Consider the following 17,500-nt stretch of genomic DNA (forward strand, 5'->3'; position numbering starts at 1 on the left):
CACACACACACACACACTCACTCACTCACTCACTCACTCACTCACACACACACACACACACACACACACACACACACACACACACACTCACACACACACACACACACTGATGATGACAGATAGTGCTTCTTGTCTCTGATGTCTGTCTGGATTTGAGTGCAGGAAGTTGTTTACATGTTTCCTGCTGAATGGCTACACACACACACACACACACACACACACACACACACACACACACACACAAGCAGCCTGCTTTATCGTTCAGCAACACTCACTTGTGTCTCGTTTTCACATCGGATCATCTCAATATATATGTGTGAGTGTGTGTGTGTGAATAAACATGTTTGTACTGTATATGTTTAACTGATGGAGTAACGAGGTGTTCTGGTTGTATTTAATTTTCTGTAAAGCTGAACAATATCGTGCAAATACATTTGAATAGAATAGTTTAAAGTTTTGGTAATAATAATGCTTCAACTACAGTTAACGTACTTCTACAGCATTCATTAATCCGAGTCAATGTTTGAGCATTTACTAATACATTATTACAGTCAAAAGTTGATATGATTTAATAAACCTCAATAATAGTAATGATATTAACAAATATATTGCTCATTGTTTAGTAATGCAGTGTAAATTTGTTACCAAAGCTGTTACACTTTTATTTTAAGGTGTCGTTGTTACAGTGTAATTATATATTTAAGTACTGAGTAATAATAATTAATGTACTTAATGTAGTGTTTGATTGAGGGAAATCATGTAATTTACTGTTATTACTATGGTAAATACTGTATGTAACACAGAAAGACTGTAAAATTGTTACTACAAAGTTTTATTATTATTAGGTCAAAATCTTTTTCAATTTTTAAAGGTTTTATGTTTCATAAAAAAATCTGTTCATAATGATTGTGTTTTAAATTTAAGTTCATAATCATCTGTTGTATTATAGTTTATGCAGGATTATATGAGACGCAAAAGATTCACACAGAATCAAAACTCTTTAGTTTGTGTTTTAAAGCAGATTCTGCATCAATTTCTGTCAAATTCACTACATTCTAAAAATGCTGGGTTGTTTTAACCCAAATTTGGGTCAAATATGGTAAAACCCCCAAACATCGGGTTAAAAAAATCATTGTAAAAATGAACCCAACAGCTGGGTTTGTCAATGTTTGACCCAAAATTGGGTTCAAACAACCCAGCATTTTTCGAGTTTAGAGTTTGATTGACAGACAGACTTTGACATTTCTCCTTCTGAAAGTTGATCTTTTTATTTAATGCGTTCGGTTCTTTTAACAATCATTAATTATTGATTGTGTTGATTGTGAAGATTCACACCTTTCCTGTTGTTTTTTGTTTTCTCTCGTTTCAGACCTTCGTAAAGCTCGAACCATCGCATGTTTGCGTGTTTGGGTTTTAAAAGGGTTAAAGAGATTTCCGTGTGATCTGTGGTTTAATGTATTTCTTGCACTTCATCTGAAGTTTCATAAGAGCTTTTCTTTTCTTCCTCGTCACACGTTTATTACGTTTATCGTGTGTTTTAATAGTTCTGCACATGCTTTAGTGAATATTAATCCTCTCTGAACGTCTCTGTCAAAGAGATTACGATCATATAAATCAGTTTTTCTCTGACGCTCGTCTTCAAATCATTAAACCTGAAGACTTTTCTTTCTCATTCAAACCTTTCTTGTGGAGATATCATAAAGAAAGCTTCATAAGATTCATAACAGCTGTGCATATCTATATTTAAAGCATAAAAGTTCATTAAACAGTGAGTTGAACTGGTTTTGATTGATTTGTTCATAAGTCAAACGCACTGACTCTGAAGTGTCACATGACTTGAGTTCTCTGAAGTGAGTCATTTGTTGACACATGTTGTGATGCTTTATGGGGCTTTTGGATCTTGAACACTTCAGTCCCTCTTCCGGCACTTCTCCTTTCCACAGAAGAAGAAACTGCACATGATGATGTTTGAGTGAACGGACTCTGTTTGAGTGAACTGACTCTGTTTGAGTGAACTGAAATGACTCTGTTTGAGTGAACGGACTCTGTTTGAGTGAACGGACTCTGTTTGAGTGAACGGACTCTGTTTGAGTGAACGGACTCTGTTCGAGTGAACTGACTCTGTTTCAGTGAACTGACTCTGTTGGAGTGAACTGACTCTGTTTGAGTGAACTGAACTGACTCTGTTTGAGTGAACTGAACTGACTCTGTTTGAGTGAACTGACTCGACTCTGTTTGAGTGAACTGACTCTGTCTGTGTGTTTGATGAAAGCGCAGAGAATGACTGATTCACTCCACAATATTTCCATTGTTTGAGATTTCAATGGCAGGAAAGAAAAGCGTATTTGTGTGACAGAAATATCAGCGAACGGCTCTGAGTTCTGCTGACGTCGACGCTCGTTTCCCTGAAGGCCTGCGAGAGTGAAGCATGCTGGGAGATTCTCTGTTAGCAATGCATTATTCACAAGAGAAGTTATTAAAGATATTAAAGCTGCTGTGGGTTTTATTTACAGCTGCAATCGTGATTCAAACACTCATGCGAATGAAAATGATTCGTCTCTGTCCATTAAACCTTTTACCGGTATCAAACGCAATATCATCATTTCTGTGTTACAGTAATTCCGATCATCAGACAAGTACTGGGATAAAGGTTTATAGTTCAGATATGAACACTGATGTCAGAATTTATTATTTGTCATTGAATCATTCATTCAAGAGATTCGTTCAGAAACGCTGATTCATCCAGTAATGAAACAAGCATTTCTGAGTGAGTCATTGAATCATTCACTCAAACCGCTTTTTTAAAATAATTAATTCAAATTAATTTATCATTTTAAATAGATGGCAGCAATACACATTCAGTCAGAACCTCTAGGAGCTTACATGTTTTTCAGTTTCCACAATCATGCAGATCAGTCTTAATATTTAGCTTTAGCTTTTAGTTTTTACATTTCTAGTTTTCATGATAATTTTAGTTCATTTTTTTCGTTTTCCATTTAGGTTTAATTTATTTTTATTTCAATTTTATTTTTATTCATTTTCATTTAACTTAACTTATTTCAGTTTATTGCCAAGGCAACATTTCTAATTTTCATTTAAAGTTTTTCAAGTAATATTTATATTTCATTTTATTTTTATGCTCTATTTCAATGAAGAAAAATGTTTTGAATAGTTTATTTCAGTTTGTTATTTCGCGGTGTATCAGTTTAATATTCAGATTAATTGCTGGTTTTCTATGCTTATATTGATGTCATCTCCGGCTTCATGGGTCTTTACTGATTTATTAATTGGTTATTTATTTTTTTATGCAGTAACACACTGAATAATTCACGTTTCTCTCTGCGACACTTAAACACACATGCTTTTACAATTTAATAACTTCTCTTTTCATGTTAGCTAAAGTTTGAGTAATTGAAGTTTCTGCAGGAAATAAGAGTTTCTGTCATGTGGACATCAGATATCAGATGACAGATTTATGAATAATACGTACATCAGCTCCGGCACGCTTACACACGCCTCAAAATCACAAAACCAGCATTAAACGAATACAGTCGTGGTCACATGTCCAGCCTAGGAAAACTGACATCTTCACCCTTTATTCAAATATTATTATTAAGATTTTGTAGTCATATTGCGTTGTTGTGCTTGGAGTCGATAGTTTTATTTGTGATGATAATGCAATGAAACAGACTGTCAATCAAAGAAATTATAAACAAATGCAAAAACAAGAGAGAACCAGTGAAATATTAATAACTGATTTTGTTTTTCTATGTATTTGTTTTTGCATAACACAATATAACCTGTAGCTGTAGTTTTTTTTTATAAATACATTTACCATAGTTTAGCGTTTCGTTCTTCCCTTATATTTAAATTATATAAAATATACATTTTACAAAAATTATGAGGAAATGTATTGATTTTTATTATTATATTGTATTTAATATTGTAATATTATCATATATAATATTATATTTATGCTATTCTATTTTTATAATAATATTATATTCATTATATTTATAATATAATAATACAATTATATTGAAAAGTTCTTTATTATCTTATTATATTTGTTATAGCATTTCTATAATACATTTAAAACGTGTGTTTTATAGACCTGGATTAATAATTCAATTAAATCTGAAAAAGCCATGGCTATTTTTTTATGAAAACATATATTTTATATATATATATATATATATATATATATATATATATATATATATATATACACATACATATGTAATACAATCAACTAAACTGCATATAGTTGATTAATTTATATATATACAGGTCCTTCTCAAAAAATTAGCATATTGTGATAAAGTTCATTATTATCCATAATGTAATGATACAAATTAAACTTTCATATATTTTAGATTCATTGCACACCAACTAAAATATTTCAGGTCTTTTATTGTTTTAATACTGATGATTTTGGCATACAGCTCATGAAAACCCAAAATTCCTGTCTCAAAAAATTAGCATATCATAATTGCCCTTCTGGACAGCAGTCAGGTCGGCAGTCTTACCCATGATTGCAGTTTTGAGTAATGAAACAGGCTGGGAGTTTTTAAAAGCCTCAGGAATCTTTTGCAGGTGTTTAGAGTTAATTAGTTGATTCAGATGATTAGGTTAATAGCTCGTTTAGAGAACCTTTTCATGATATGCTAATTTTTTGAGATAGGAATTTTGGGTTTTCATGAGCTGTATGCCAAAATCATCAGTATTAAAACAATAAAAGACATGAAATATTTCAGTTGGTGTGCAATGAATCTAAAATATATGAAAGTTTAATTTTTATCATTACATTATGGAAAATAATGAACTTTATCACAATATGCTAATTTTTTGAGAAGGACCTGTATATATATATATATATATATATATATATATATATATATATATATAAATGAATGAAACATATTAAATTATGGTTTAAAAATCCTTAGTTAAAAACGACTCCGAGTTAAAAAGAGGAAGAACATTCAGCTGAAATCTGAAATCTTCATATTTTAGTTGCTCTATAGATGCTCTTATTTTTGTGAATTTAAAAGAACTTTTGAAAACAAACTCTGAAGATTCGTTCGGCTGTTTGTCTGATGTTTTGTCAGCTTGTGAATCATAATCTCTGTGGATCTGTTGATAATTCCAGTGATCTGGATCTGTGTGTCTCGCGTCTGGTGTGTGTATCTCGCTCCTTCACACACACTCATCAGGGATTTCAGAAGCGCTTCGAGATCCTCCATCTCAGGCTGACTTGATTTCCATTCACAAGCTTGCGATTCGATTCGGTTCTGATTCCATGTCGATTCCTTTGGATGGCGTTCAGGTACGGTGTTTTTTTCTCAAGGACAGAAATCTCTCTGTCAGCTTATAACTAACAAAGGTAGTTTTGAAACTAATAATAATGTTAAATAAAAACTTTTTTAATCACAATTATTTTTCTCGTTCTTGTTAAACAAACGTTTAGGCGGTGTCTGTCATATGTCGGATTTATTCAAACATACATTAAATATTGAAGAACAGGAAAATATGTAAATGTATCAGAACGCTCGTTTCTAGAGTTATTTTTCTAGATGACCATCAAGTTTATGTTCACTGAATGGCTTTAAATGTGATGTTCGGTGACATTATCGTTCTCCAGCTGTTTTACAGGGATAAAAGATTATTATTTATATATAAAAACTGGACAAAATCATTCAAGTGATTCGTTCAGAAATGCAGATTCATCCAGTAATGAAACAAGCGAGTCATTGAATCGTTCACTGATGATTCAGTAAGTTGAATCTGAATCTTTCAACATTCCTTCTGATGTTCATTGATGTTTATTTGAGATGATCGGAGACACAAACACACATTATAAAATGGACAGAATTTGAAAGCTGAGACTGTTTGATATCAGAAGTATTAAAGATTATTGTGATTATTGGATGGCAGTGGAAGTTTTCTTCATGTTTGCTGGAGGTTTTATTTCCACAGATGTCAGAATCATTTTCACACGCGTTGGTTTCGTTCTCACTCCTGTTGTTCTGATGGACGGATGAGTAATCTGATGTCGATGGTCTCTTTCAGGTCCTGTGTGTGTGTGCTCTGGACAGATGAAGCATGTGTTTGAGTCGGACGCTTGCGGGATGAAACCCTGACCGGTTATCAGGTCAGTTTATCTGTGATGGACTGATGATGCCGCTGTAGCTTTATATGTGTTATGAAATATTAACAGATTCATTACAGCGAGAGATCATGTTTATATAGTCACGTCTCTAGACATGGGTTAAAATGTGAAAGTAAAGTCATTATTTGGCTTTGTGCAATTATCAAATCAAAAAGGCTGGGATTTATTTAAGTAAATATACTGTATGCACAAAGTGTTTTTTAGGTTGTAACATGGGGCGATAATACATTTATATAAACGTTTACATTAATATGTGTATAAATTTGTTGTCAACACAAGAAACTCTAAAGTCTCCCTGCTTTTTTCTGACACAAATGGTCTATGGTTTAATGTTTGAAAATAAGAAAATTAATATAAAGTAGATAAAGATGAGTAGATGATGTACTGAGAAAAAATAAAAAATAAAATATATAAACGCACACACATATATATATATATATATAATTTAAATAGTCAATTACTTTATTTTACATTACTATAGTAATATTCTTATTTTATTTAATAGTAATAATAATAATTAATAAATTATATTGGTGTGGTTTAACACTTGGTTTAAAAAACAGCTTTAATCCAATTAAATGCATACAGCAAATGTATTATAGTGATTTCTGAAGGATCATGTGACACTGAAGACTGGAGTAATGATGCTGAAAATTCAGCTTTGATCACAGGAATAAATTGATTTACACTGGAATAATATTTCCACATTTTGAGTGTATTTGTGCTGAAATCTAGAGTTTAAGCTCTGATGAGGTGTGTGTGTGTCCGTAGAGTCGATCTCTAATGATGCAGAGCGACGACCGCAAGAGAAAGAAACCGAGTTTGAACCCCAGAAGCGCATCGGACGAGTACAGTCTGCGTGTGAGTACCGTGACCTCTGACCCCTGACCCCTGACCTCGAGCGAATCAGTGACGAGACTTTCTTCTTCCTCCTCAGGAGCGACCGAAGGACGACGCCGCCAAGATGAAGAATAAAGTTTCCACTTCACAAGGTAGAGAAAAGAAACTGCTTCCATACTTTAAAAGAAATGAATGACATATCTGATATAGTCATATTTAATACAAGCGCATTAGTTCCCGTCAACTTTTTCAGCGGCGTTTGTTCCGGAAGTATTTTTTCCATTCATTTTTTCCATTGGGATTTAAAAAAAGTCATAAACCAGTTACGAGGAGAATCACAACATTACAAACTTTGATTTGAAGCAAAAAAGTAAGAACTACAATTCCATGAAGCATGACGGAATATAAAACTATTAATTTAGCCGAAACGTGTTGATCATATAGGCCTATATATAAAACAATATATTTTAAGTTTATTGTGTAAAATGCATTTATATACACATATTTAAATATTCTGAGACCGACTCGATTACGTCATTCACTCTTTTGCCGTGTTTTGCTCGTTTCGACTCTCTAATTGGTGGAATTTTCTGCACAGCATCATGGGTAATGTAGTTCCCGATGTTAAACATGATTTTTTCTTTAAATTATTTGTAATAATGTTGGCTGACGCTTCAACAGAACCAGAACCCATGGAGTATCAGCCTCGTAGCTCACAGTAAGCCTGTTATCCCGATGGAGACAATGAACAGTGTTTTTACTTCTGAAAGCGAGTGTTATTGCTAGTGCACTCCATCTGTAACTCTCTGACAGCATCTGTGTTTGTTGTATTGTATGTTTTGAATAATTGAGTGTGTGTGTGTGTGTGTGCGTGTGTGTGTCAGCAGTGAGTGGTAAGAAGAAGCCCTGGTCCTGGGATCAGTATCTGGAGGACGAGAGAGCAGAAGCAGCGCCTCAGGAGCTCTTCACTGAGGTACAGCTGATGATGATGATGATGATGATGATGATGATGATGATGATGATGATGGTGGTTGTTACATTGTCCAGTAATTAAATTTGAACATGGACATCATGACACATAAAAAAAACACAAGCCTTCAATTGGGCTGGGTATCGTAACAACATTTTCGATACCGATACCTTGACTTCGATACCGGTTCCTGAACGATACTTTTTTCGATACCAATTTTATGAAAGTTTTAACAATATAACATGACCTAATTTGTATTTTTATTTTTTCAGTTTGTTGACTTTTTACATTCATATTTTGAGTCTGTAAAAAAGCACCAATGCTAAAGTTTTCTATGTTTCCTAATAATTTAACAACATGTATTCTTTACTTCAATGAGCTCATTGTTTCTGCCTTAACTTAATGCATTGTAACATTGAAACTGAATGAAAATGAATTGAAATGCATTACACACAGTCACCCCTGATAACAGATTACTCTAAATTGTAATTTAGACACATGCATTTTCAGTAAAGCTGTTTTGAAACGATATGTATTGTGAAAAATGCTATAATAAATGTGAATTGAATTAAATATAGGCTACTGGGGTGCGGGATATATGCTCGCGCTCAGCACACATGAAGCTTGCGCAAAGCACTGGCAGAAGTAGCCTAATGATTATGGATGTGTCGGGAAACGATAGCAAGGAGATATTTTAATTGTTTATTAATGAACAAGTGTTTACTAAACGTGTTGGCTGCAAAGATGATTATGGCGATGCTGACTCGTCATTCCTGCAGTAACGTTAGTGAACGCGCGCGCGCCTATGGATTAGGTAATCAAACAATTTATTTCTGATTGTTTCGTTTAAAAGTAGACATCTGTATTTTGACCGTATATAGGACTATTTCTCATGTCTGTGAGGCAAGTATCCTATACACTGAGTTTCGGTTCATTTGTGACGCGCTCCAGTTCTTGCAGTCGAAGACGGATAAACTTTCTACTCTCGAGTAGCCTATATTCTGTGCGCTATTAAGTGCCTTATCAGATTTACCGTGTTACCGGTCCTGGCAGCAATTATCTTATCGAAAATATTGCATCGCGTGCTTCTAGCATAGGTAGGTACACTTTTGATCATTTCCACATATTTTCTGTCTATCTGGGTTGGGACGCTCACACACACACACACACACACACACACACTACAGCCTCACGTGCGACGAGCCACGTCTCTGGGCAGCCGCGTAAACTACTGTTTTTCCGCCACAGCCAATCATGCTGCATGTTTATTGTTTCACTGACGTTGACGAGATTAACCACTTAGGTACCGAAACTTGGTACCGAAAAACAAGACATGTTTCGATACTCGAGGCAATTCGGTCGGTGCCTAAAAAGTACCGAACTCGGTACCCAGCCCTAGCCTTCAATGACAATACAAAAATTGTTTATTGTCAGCGGTTTAAATAATTAACAGTTAGTTGACAAACGGAGCATGGTGGTAATAATTAATAGAAAAACAAAACAGAAAGAAAACCCTGCTCACACTTATCTTCCGGGTCAAAACTCTTGCCTGCCTCCCGTCCGAAAATAAAGACAATGTTCTGGTGAGTCTTCCAGGTCCGCTGACTGCTGTTCTAACTAAACCTACATTAAATAACATGAAAACCCAACACCCATACCACCAGCTCAAAATAAAGTTAAAGGCTAAGACATAGCACACCCACGGGTTTCACGCCAGGAACGGGCTTGAGGAAAAACATGATCAGTCTGCTGACACCGATCGTGTAGCAGCCTCTATAAGGAAGGCATAGTGGGACGAGCACATGAACGCCTTCTGAGCGGCACCCACTCTGTGTTCGGAAACGACTCCGAGGTGGAAATGAGAGCGTGAGACCGTCAGGCATGAGAGAGAGACCGGATGTTGATCTCGGCGTCTTTAAAGCACTCGGCCCCGCCCATTTGCAAAAGTCGAGACGTCACGTGACCTATGGAGAAAAAGACAGAGAACAACCGCAGCAAGAAAGAGCAGCACAGACATTGTTCCCAACAGGCTGAACAACGTAACAGTGGTGATGATGGTGATGATGATGATGATGAAGATGATGATGATGATGATGATGAAGATGATGATGATGATGATGATGAAGATGATGATGATAAAGATGAAGATGATGATGATGAAGGTGATGGTGATGATGATGGTGATGATGATGATGAAGATGATGATGATGAAGATGATAATGGTGGTGTTCACTCTTCAGGCTGAACCAGAAATATATATATGAATGTAATTGTGGGTTTAAAATTATTAAATTAATGTTTTATGCATTAATTTGATTACCACTGTTTTTGAAAATGAAATAGTTGAAAAAAGTTATTCAATTTTTAAGGTGTTATTAATTTAATTGATTAGACATGCTTCTTGAGTATTAGTATTTAATTAAGCCCTTAAAATGCAATCCAGAAAAATAAAAATGGAAAACACAGAATTTGACAAAAATTAAACCGGATTTAAACAGAATAATTTGACAAAATAATTTTAATATTTGTTAAACTTTTAATGATTTGTTAAGTTGTAAAGGTTTCATGATTTAAATTAATTAGACACGATTTTTTTATTACTAAAATATAATTTTACCAGGTTACTAACGTAACCTCGGTAGTTTAGCTTACGCTACGGGAAAGATTCATCTTCTCGAGATATTGAAGCCAAAAAATTATCCTTAATTTTGTATTCATTGTCAACGCAGTGCAGCAGCTAGCAGACCTAGAGCAGGCCATCTCGCGTGCTCATTGGCTGCCCTTTGGGCAACTGCTGCAACCTACCAGAGAGCCCGGCGTGACGTCACGCCCAATGAAGGGCACCCGCGCCTTCATAGCGTCACAGCCCGCCAGAATGGGCGTGGCTTAGCATATAACACTAGGGGCTGTAGGCTGAATTCCCTGGTTTTTCGTCGACTGAAGCGAAGTCGCTCGTGGCTCGAGCACGGCCGGTTACGCAATACTCGTTCCCTCTCTAGAGAGAACAGAGGTTACGTTAGTAACCGAGTATCGTTCTCTTACGAGAGGTTCTCTCGTATTGCGTAAGTTTAGCTTACGCTACGGGAACACTTTGTCAACGCCGTGCGCGCCAAGCATCCACATGAGACCCCGAACTTTCAGGGGAACCCCATAAGTGGAAAAAATAAGGTGGCCAGCCACGCGGGCCATCACTTGTACATAAGCACACATAGGGAACACAGAGCAGTGCGCCGGTCTGTATAGGCAAATGGCACATACCCTACTTAGTGCAGCTCAACCAGGAGAGCTGAGTCATGTGAGAGTGATCTGAGCAGGAGATCTGGGCAGAATACACCTCTCCTTCAAACTGACAAAAGTTTAGCCTGCAAGGCAGGAAAGTCTAGGTTATAAAACCTGACAAAGGTAGACGGAGAGCTCCAGCCCGCCGCTACACATATGTCATGGATAGAAATCCCACTGGACCATGCCCACGACGAGGCCACGCCTCTCGTGGAATGAGCCCTGATGCCCAGAGGGCATTGCAGACCTTTTGACGCGTAAGCGGCCGCTATAGCGTCTACTATCCATCTGGACAGGCTCTGTTTCGAGGAGGCAAGCCCCTTGGTGGGCCCACCAAACGAAACAAAAAGCTGTTCTGAATGCCTGAAGGAGGCGGAGCGTGTAATGTAAAATCTCAGCGCTCTGACAGGGCAGAGGAGATTCACCTCACTTTTGCTGTCAGATGCTGGCAGAGGTGACAGCGAAATAACTTGCGCTCTGAATGGAGTGCCCATCACTTTAGGAACATAGCCATGTCTAGCGGGTTCATCCTTCTAGCTCCTCTAAGGAAGCGGATGACCAACTCATGTCTTCCCAGTGACTGGCCGTGCGTCGATTCTGCGAACACTGCCACAGCCGCCACGTATACTTTGAGCGTGGATGGGGACCTCCCCTTATCCAACAGCTCTTCTAGGAAGGTGAGCAGATGCGCCACCCCGCATGACTGTGGGTCCAGACCTCTGTCGGTGCACCATCAGGAGAACACCGACCATTTAGACGCGTAGAGCCTTCTCGTGGAAGGAGCTCTAGACTGCGTGATCGTGTTCATCACTCCTCCTGGCAGGGCAACGAGTACCCGTTGATCAACCATACGTGCAGAGACCAGCGCTCTGGATTGGGATGCCAGATCGTGCCGCGAGCCTGAGAGAGGAGATCTGCCCTCACCGGATTCGGCCACGGAGCTGTATGTGACAGCCGTACTAGTTCCAGGAACCAAATCTGATTCTCCCAACGCGGGGCTATGAGGAGCACCGAGTGGCGCGTTTCCCTGATTCTCTTGATCACCCGTGGCAACAGAGAGACCGGAGGGAAAGCATATAGCGGGAGGCTGGGCCAAACCTGGGCCAGCGCGTCCTCGTCCTTCGAGAAGAACGTCAGGCATTGAGCGTTGTCTTTTGACGCAAATAGGTCGACTTCCGCTCTGCCGAATAGGTCCTTCTATATGAATAGGAATATCTGTCCTTCTTGGGTACGAGAAAATATCGGCTGTAAAAACCTGACTCGCTCAGAGAAGGCGGTACCTTTTCTATAGCCCCTTTGCACAGCAGCTTTGCTATTTCTGCATGAAGTAGGTGTGCTACTTCCGCATTCACTATCGCCGCGGTCCGGGTTTGAAAGTGCGGGGGACGGCGAATGAATTGAAGTGTATAGCCCTGCTTTATTGTGCTCAGCACCCATTCTGAAATCCCTGGGATAGTTTCCCACGCAGCTATGTGAGCCGCTAGGGGGCGAATGGCCTCCGGGTTCAGATCGCCGCCATTTGCGGGCTTGTGAAACTGAACCGGAGCCGAAAGCGTGGCGCGCTCTCGGTCCTGGGCAATGGCTGCTCGCTGGAAGCCGAAACCGTCTTATTTATGTGAGATGTCCCAATCATAAGGGATATGGAACATTCTTTTTTTCACTTTTTGACGCGCGAGCAGCGCTGCGGACGGAAAAGCTCTCTGTAAGCGTGAGCGCGGGCACTAGACTTACAAGTGTATTTGATGCCCCGATCATAATGGATGGGGAGCGTCTTATTAATGCCCTGTTTTTTTTGATAAAACTTAAACGCGCGGGCGGAGCCTGGGGGGAGGTTTGTGTTAGCAAGCGTGAACGCTCTCTGGCGAGACTTACATTCATAACCTGCTTTTTTATTTTTTTTATTTTTTATTATCGTGTAACAGAGCGGGCAGATAGTGGGCACAGACCTGTGGACACATTTCTTACATTCAAAACTCGAGCACGGGATTCGAAGTGCTTGTGTGTAGGGGTGAACACTGGGGCGTGGGCACTTTCACTACACTTAAAACAGTGTCGGCATGAGCCGGACCAGACATTATACTCTTTTTGAGATTTCTCTGGGTCGCCGTGAAAACGGCGTTTGTGTGCAGGCGAGAGGGTGAACAAACCGGCTCGTTGGCTGCTAAATGAACCACTGCAGTAGCCTGTTTGAAGGGGACTGACAGGGAAATAAACTTTGACGGCGGTCCGGCCGCAGCGGGACACGCGCGTCTTTTTGGAGGCGATGTGTCTGTTAGCAAGCGTGAGCGCTCGTGAGCGGGCACGTAACTTACATTCTTAACCTGACATGTATGAGGCTGTTCTGGCCGTGTGACAAGCGGGCAGAAAATAGGTTGTGGGTACGTTTCCTACATCTAGCACTCGAGCGGCATTTGCCAGCTTTATGAGAGCGGGCTCTGCGGGAGACACGGGGGGTATCGTGTTTGTGTGTAAGGGTGAACACCGAGATGTGGGCACCTTTTCTTCACTCAAGACACAAACAGATGGGCGGTCTCCAACTTTGAGCGGCTCTGCACGAGCCATAGGAAGTGCGAGATATCTTGAAAAAGACGTCTCGTTGCTCTTTTAGGAAGTGTAGAACACAGAATACAGAGATAAAAGGAAATGTCGCCGGATAGCGTAGCTCGCATGGATGGCTGAAGGTGGCGAAGACGGCCGGCTTCCTCAGCGCTGTCCTAAGCTGGCTGTTTCGCTTGTTTGACGGCGGCGGTGGCTTCTCTCAGATCCAGCGATGCGAAGAGTGACGTGATGTCACGCCGGGCTCACTGGTAGGCTGCAGCAGTTGCCCACAGCGCAGCCAATGAGCACGCGAGATGGCCTGCTCTAGGTCTGCTAGCTGCTGCACTGCGTTGACAATGAATACAAAATTAAGGATAATTTTTTGGCTTCAATATCTCGAGAAGGTGAATCTTTCCCGTAGCGTAAGCTAAACTTACGCAATACGAGAGAACCTCTCGTAAGAGAACAGATAATTCAGAAAAATTAAAACTGAATAATTTGGGGGGAACATAAATGGCTTTCATAGGGCCCTAAAATGTTTTATTAAACTTTCAATAATGTCTTGTTCAGCTGACATGCTTTTTGATTAATAAACCATTAAAATCAGAAACAAAAAAGCGAGGAAAATGAAGCGACGACTCGATATCAAGAACACATTAAAGATGTTTTAATCTGCAGCTGTAAGCGTTTCTGGGAATGCTGGAAGATGAGCTAAAAATACCGAGGCGTATGAATGCATGATCACGTGACGCGGGAGCTGCATTATTACCGACTGAAGATCTGGCGTCAGCAAGTTTCTGTCCGAGAGTCTGTGAATAATGTTGGTGATCAACACTCACTCAGACCGGCAGCTGTTCATCCTCGAACTCTAACAGATGTTTCAGATCATGTGATCATATTTCCTGACCTGCACTTATGATGCTGAAGTTATTGGTTTGATTCGCATGAACTGAAACTGGATAAAAGCGTCTGCCAAATGCATAAATGTTATGGCTGTAATGTAGAGCTAAATATTATATGAAATCCCATATTTTGTAAATGGTTTCACTTTCTAACATGATGAAAATATGAGGCTGGCTGTGATTTGGTTTCTATGGAAGCTTGTTTCCGCCACAGAATAAAATATAAAAAATTAATTGCGACTTTTTATCTCACAATTCCATTTTTTTTCTCTCTCACTGAGTTTACATCTCTCAATTCTGACTTTTGTAAAGTCGTAATTGTGAGATAAAAAGTCGCAATTATCTTTTTAAATGTTTTATTCTGTGGCGGAATCAAGCTTCCATAGGTTATTGCACATTTTAAAATCAAATAAATCGTATTGTGACATTATGCAAATGTTGGGATATCACAAAAAAAATGGATAGACATACCAGTATAAGTTCTAAAAGGGATTTTTTAGAACTTATGCTAAAACTTTTTTATTATCTGATTAGAAGACATGCACATAAACTTCGATAGAAACTGAATAAATCCCTCAAAATTCATGTGCCTCAGCGTCAGCTGTGATTGGATAACTGGAGTAACCAGCGGACCAATGGCGTCGCAGCGTCTCTAATGCTGGTTTGGTGTTTCTGAAAGTCGAAGTGTGTGATCAGAATGATTGAGTTTAATTCCCTCAGAAGCGTCTCACACACACGAGTGTGTTCCCGAACACCAGCATCCGAACGCCAGAGAACACGACAGCGTTTACTGTGTTTCGTCTGACGCTCGAGACACTCGTTTATGATGGAGGAGAAACAGACGATTGCAAAAACTTACAGTTTATTATGAATATTTTAGGTCAGGAAGTGCTGATTTTGTTCTCTTGAACTCGTGGGTTGAATCGCTGCTTTATTCAGAAATGTTTTATGTGCTATAATTCCATACATTAAATTCACAACTTTGGATGTAAACACAACTATTGATCAGACGTCACTGAATACAACAGTCAGGAAGAGGAAAAGATATCCAGGTTGATTCAGTCCTGTGAGTGTGTGTGAGTGAGTGTGTGAGTGAGAGTGAGTGAGAGTGAGTGTGTGTGAGAGAGTGAGTGTGTGTGAGTGTGAGTGAGTATGAGAGAGTGTGAGAGAGTGTGAGAGAGAGTGAGTGAGAGTGAGTGAGAGTGAGTGTGTGAGTGAGAGTGAGAGTGAGAGTGAGAGTGAGTGTGAGTGAGAGTGTGTGAGTGAGAGTGAGTGAGAGTGAGTGTGTGAGTGAGAGTGAGAGTGAGTGTGAGTGAGAGTGAGTGAGAGAGAGAGTGAGTGTGAGTGAGAGTGAGTGAGAGTGAGTGAGAGTGAGTGAGAGAGAGAGAGTGTGAGTGAGAGTGAGTGAGAGTGAGTGTGTGAGTGAAAGTGAGTGTGAGTGAGAGTGAGTGTGTGAGAGTGAGTGTGTGAGTGAGTGTGTGAGTGAGAGTGAGAGTGAGTGTGTGTGAGAGTGAGTGTGACTGAGTGAGAGTGAGTGAGAGTGTGAGTGAGTGAGTGAGTGAGTGAGTGAGAGTGAGTGTGTGAGTGTGTGAGTGAGAGTGAGAGTGAGTGTGAGTGAGAGTGAGAGTGAGTGAGTGAGTGAGAGTGAGTGTGTGAGAGAGTGTGAGTGAGTGTGTGAGTGAGAGTGAGAGTGAGTGTGTGTGAGAGTGAGTGTGACTGAGTGTGAGTGAGTGTGAGTGAGAGTGAGTGAGAGTGTGAGTGAGTGAGTGAGTGAGTGAGTGAGTGAGTGAGTGAGTGAGTGAGTGAGTGAGTGAGAGAGTGAGTGTGTGAGTGTGTGAGTGAGTGAATGTGTGAGTGTGTGAGTGAGTGAGAGTGAGTGAGAGTGAGAGTGAGTGAGAGTGTGACTGTGTGAGTGAGAGTGAATGTGTGAGTGAGAGTGAGTGTGTGAGTGAGAGTGAGTGTGTGAGTGAGAGTGAGTGAGAGTGTGTGTGTGTGTGTGTGTGTGTGTGTGTTAGTTGAAATAAAGTCGTTATTTTTGGGGTTTTTGCGCACAGAAGGTATTCTCGTCGTTTGATAAACTTAAGATTGAGCCACTGTAGTCACTTGGACTATTTTAACGATGTCTTTAATAACTTTTCGAGGCCGGCAAGTGTCAATCCCTTAGAAGCCTATGGAGGAGTGATCCAGCTCTCAGATTTAATCAAAAATATCTTAATTCCTGTTCCGAAGATGAACGAAGGTCTTACGGGGTTGAACAACATGAGGGAGAGTAATTACTGACAGAATTTACATTTTTGGGGGAACTATGCCTTTAAAGCATCGGCTTCTTCATGTCTTTGAACTCTGTGATTTGTGCTCTTCCAGTTCCAGGCGTTCCCGAACTGCAGGAACGGATTTAAGGCCGGGATGAGGCTGGAAGGGATCGACCCGCTGCATCCGTCCATGTTCTGTGTGCTGTCAGTGGCCGAGGTCAGAAACACTCACTTTAATACTAGTGTTGTTCAAGGTATTGACTTCGGTACCAAGTCGGTACTGACATTTTAAAAATGTGATGCTTTGAGTGGAATCGTAAACGCCTCTGATTGGCCACTGTGTTCACAAGCTCATCGGAGTCTGTGATTGGCTACAATGATCAGCGAACGGGAGCGTTTAAAAAGTTTTTTTTAAAAATGGGAGCGTTAAACAGCGTTTTTAAAAATCAGGACCGATCCGCTGATAGACGCCCGTTTTCAAACGCCCGCGCGCATGTGTGTGTGTATAAGCGCTCGCTGGAGAGCGCCATTGATGTATATTTACAAC

The 17,500-nt window shown here is 39.6% G+C and overlaps 1 protein-coding gene across 4 annotated transcripts in view; it reads left to right on the plus strand.

Annotated features, from left to right (window-relative positions):
* Positions 1 to 17,500, plus strand: part of l3mbtl4 (L3MBTL histone methyl-lysine binding protein 4) — a 95,159-nt gene that overhangs the window by 5,361 nt on the left and 72,298 nt on the right. For 2 of the 4 annotated variants that reach the window (XR_013198328.1, XM_077218506.1), the window contains exons 2-6: positions 6,073 to 6,154; positions 6,944 to 7,033; positions 7,110 to 7,164; positions 7,897 to 7,985; positions 17,066 to 17,170. Coding sequence is in view for 2 of the 4 variants with exons in the window: in XM_077218506.1 (XP_077074621.1) it covers positions 6,956 to 7,033; positions 7,110 to 7,164; positions 7,897 to 7,985; positions 17,066 to 17,170 (327 nt within the window). In the remaining 2 variants the exon portion in view is untranslated. The remainder of the gene's footprint in view (positions 1 to 6,072; positions 6,155 to 6,943; positions 7,034 to 7,109; positions 7,165 to 7,896; positions 7,986 to 17,065; positions 17,171 to 17,500) is intronic. The other 2 variants (XR_013198330.1, XM_077218519.1) reach the window with 1 other exon arrangement.

This window comes from Siphateles boraxobius, unplaced genomic scaffold (assembly GCF_051911475.1).
Source record: "Siphateles boraxobius isolate OS27281-9 unplaced genomic scaffold, OSU_SipBor_1 12, whole genome shotgun sequence".
NCBI classification, from domain to species: Eukaryota; Metazoa; Chordata; class Actinopteri; order Cypriniformes; family Leuciscidae; genus Siphateles; species Siphateles boraxobius.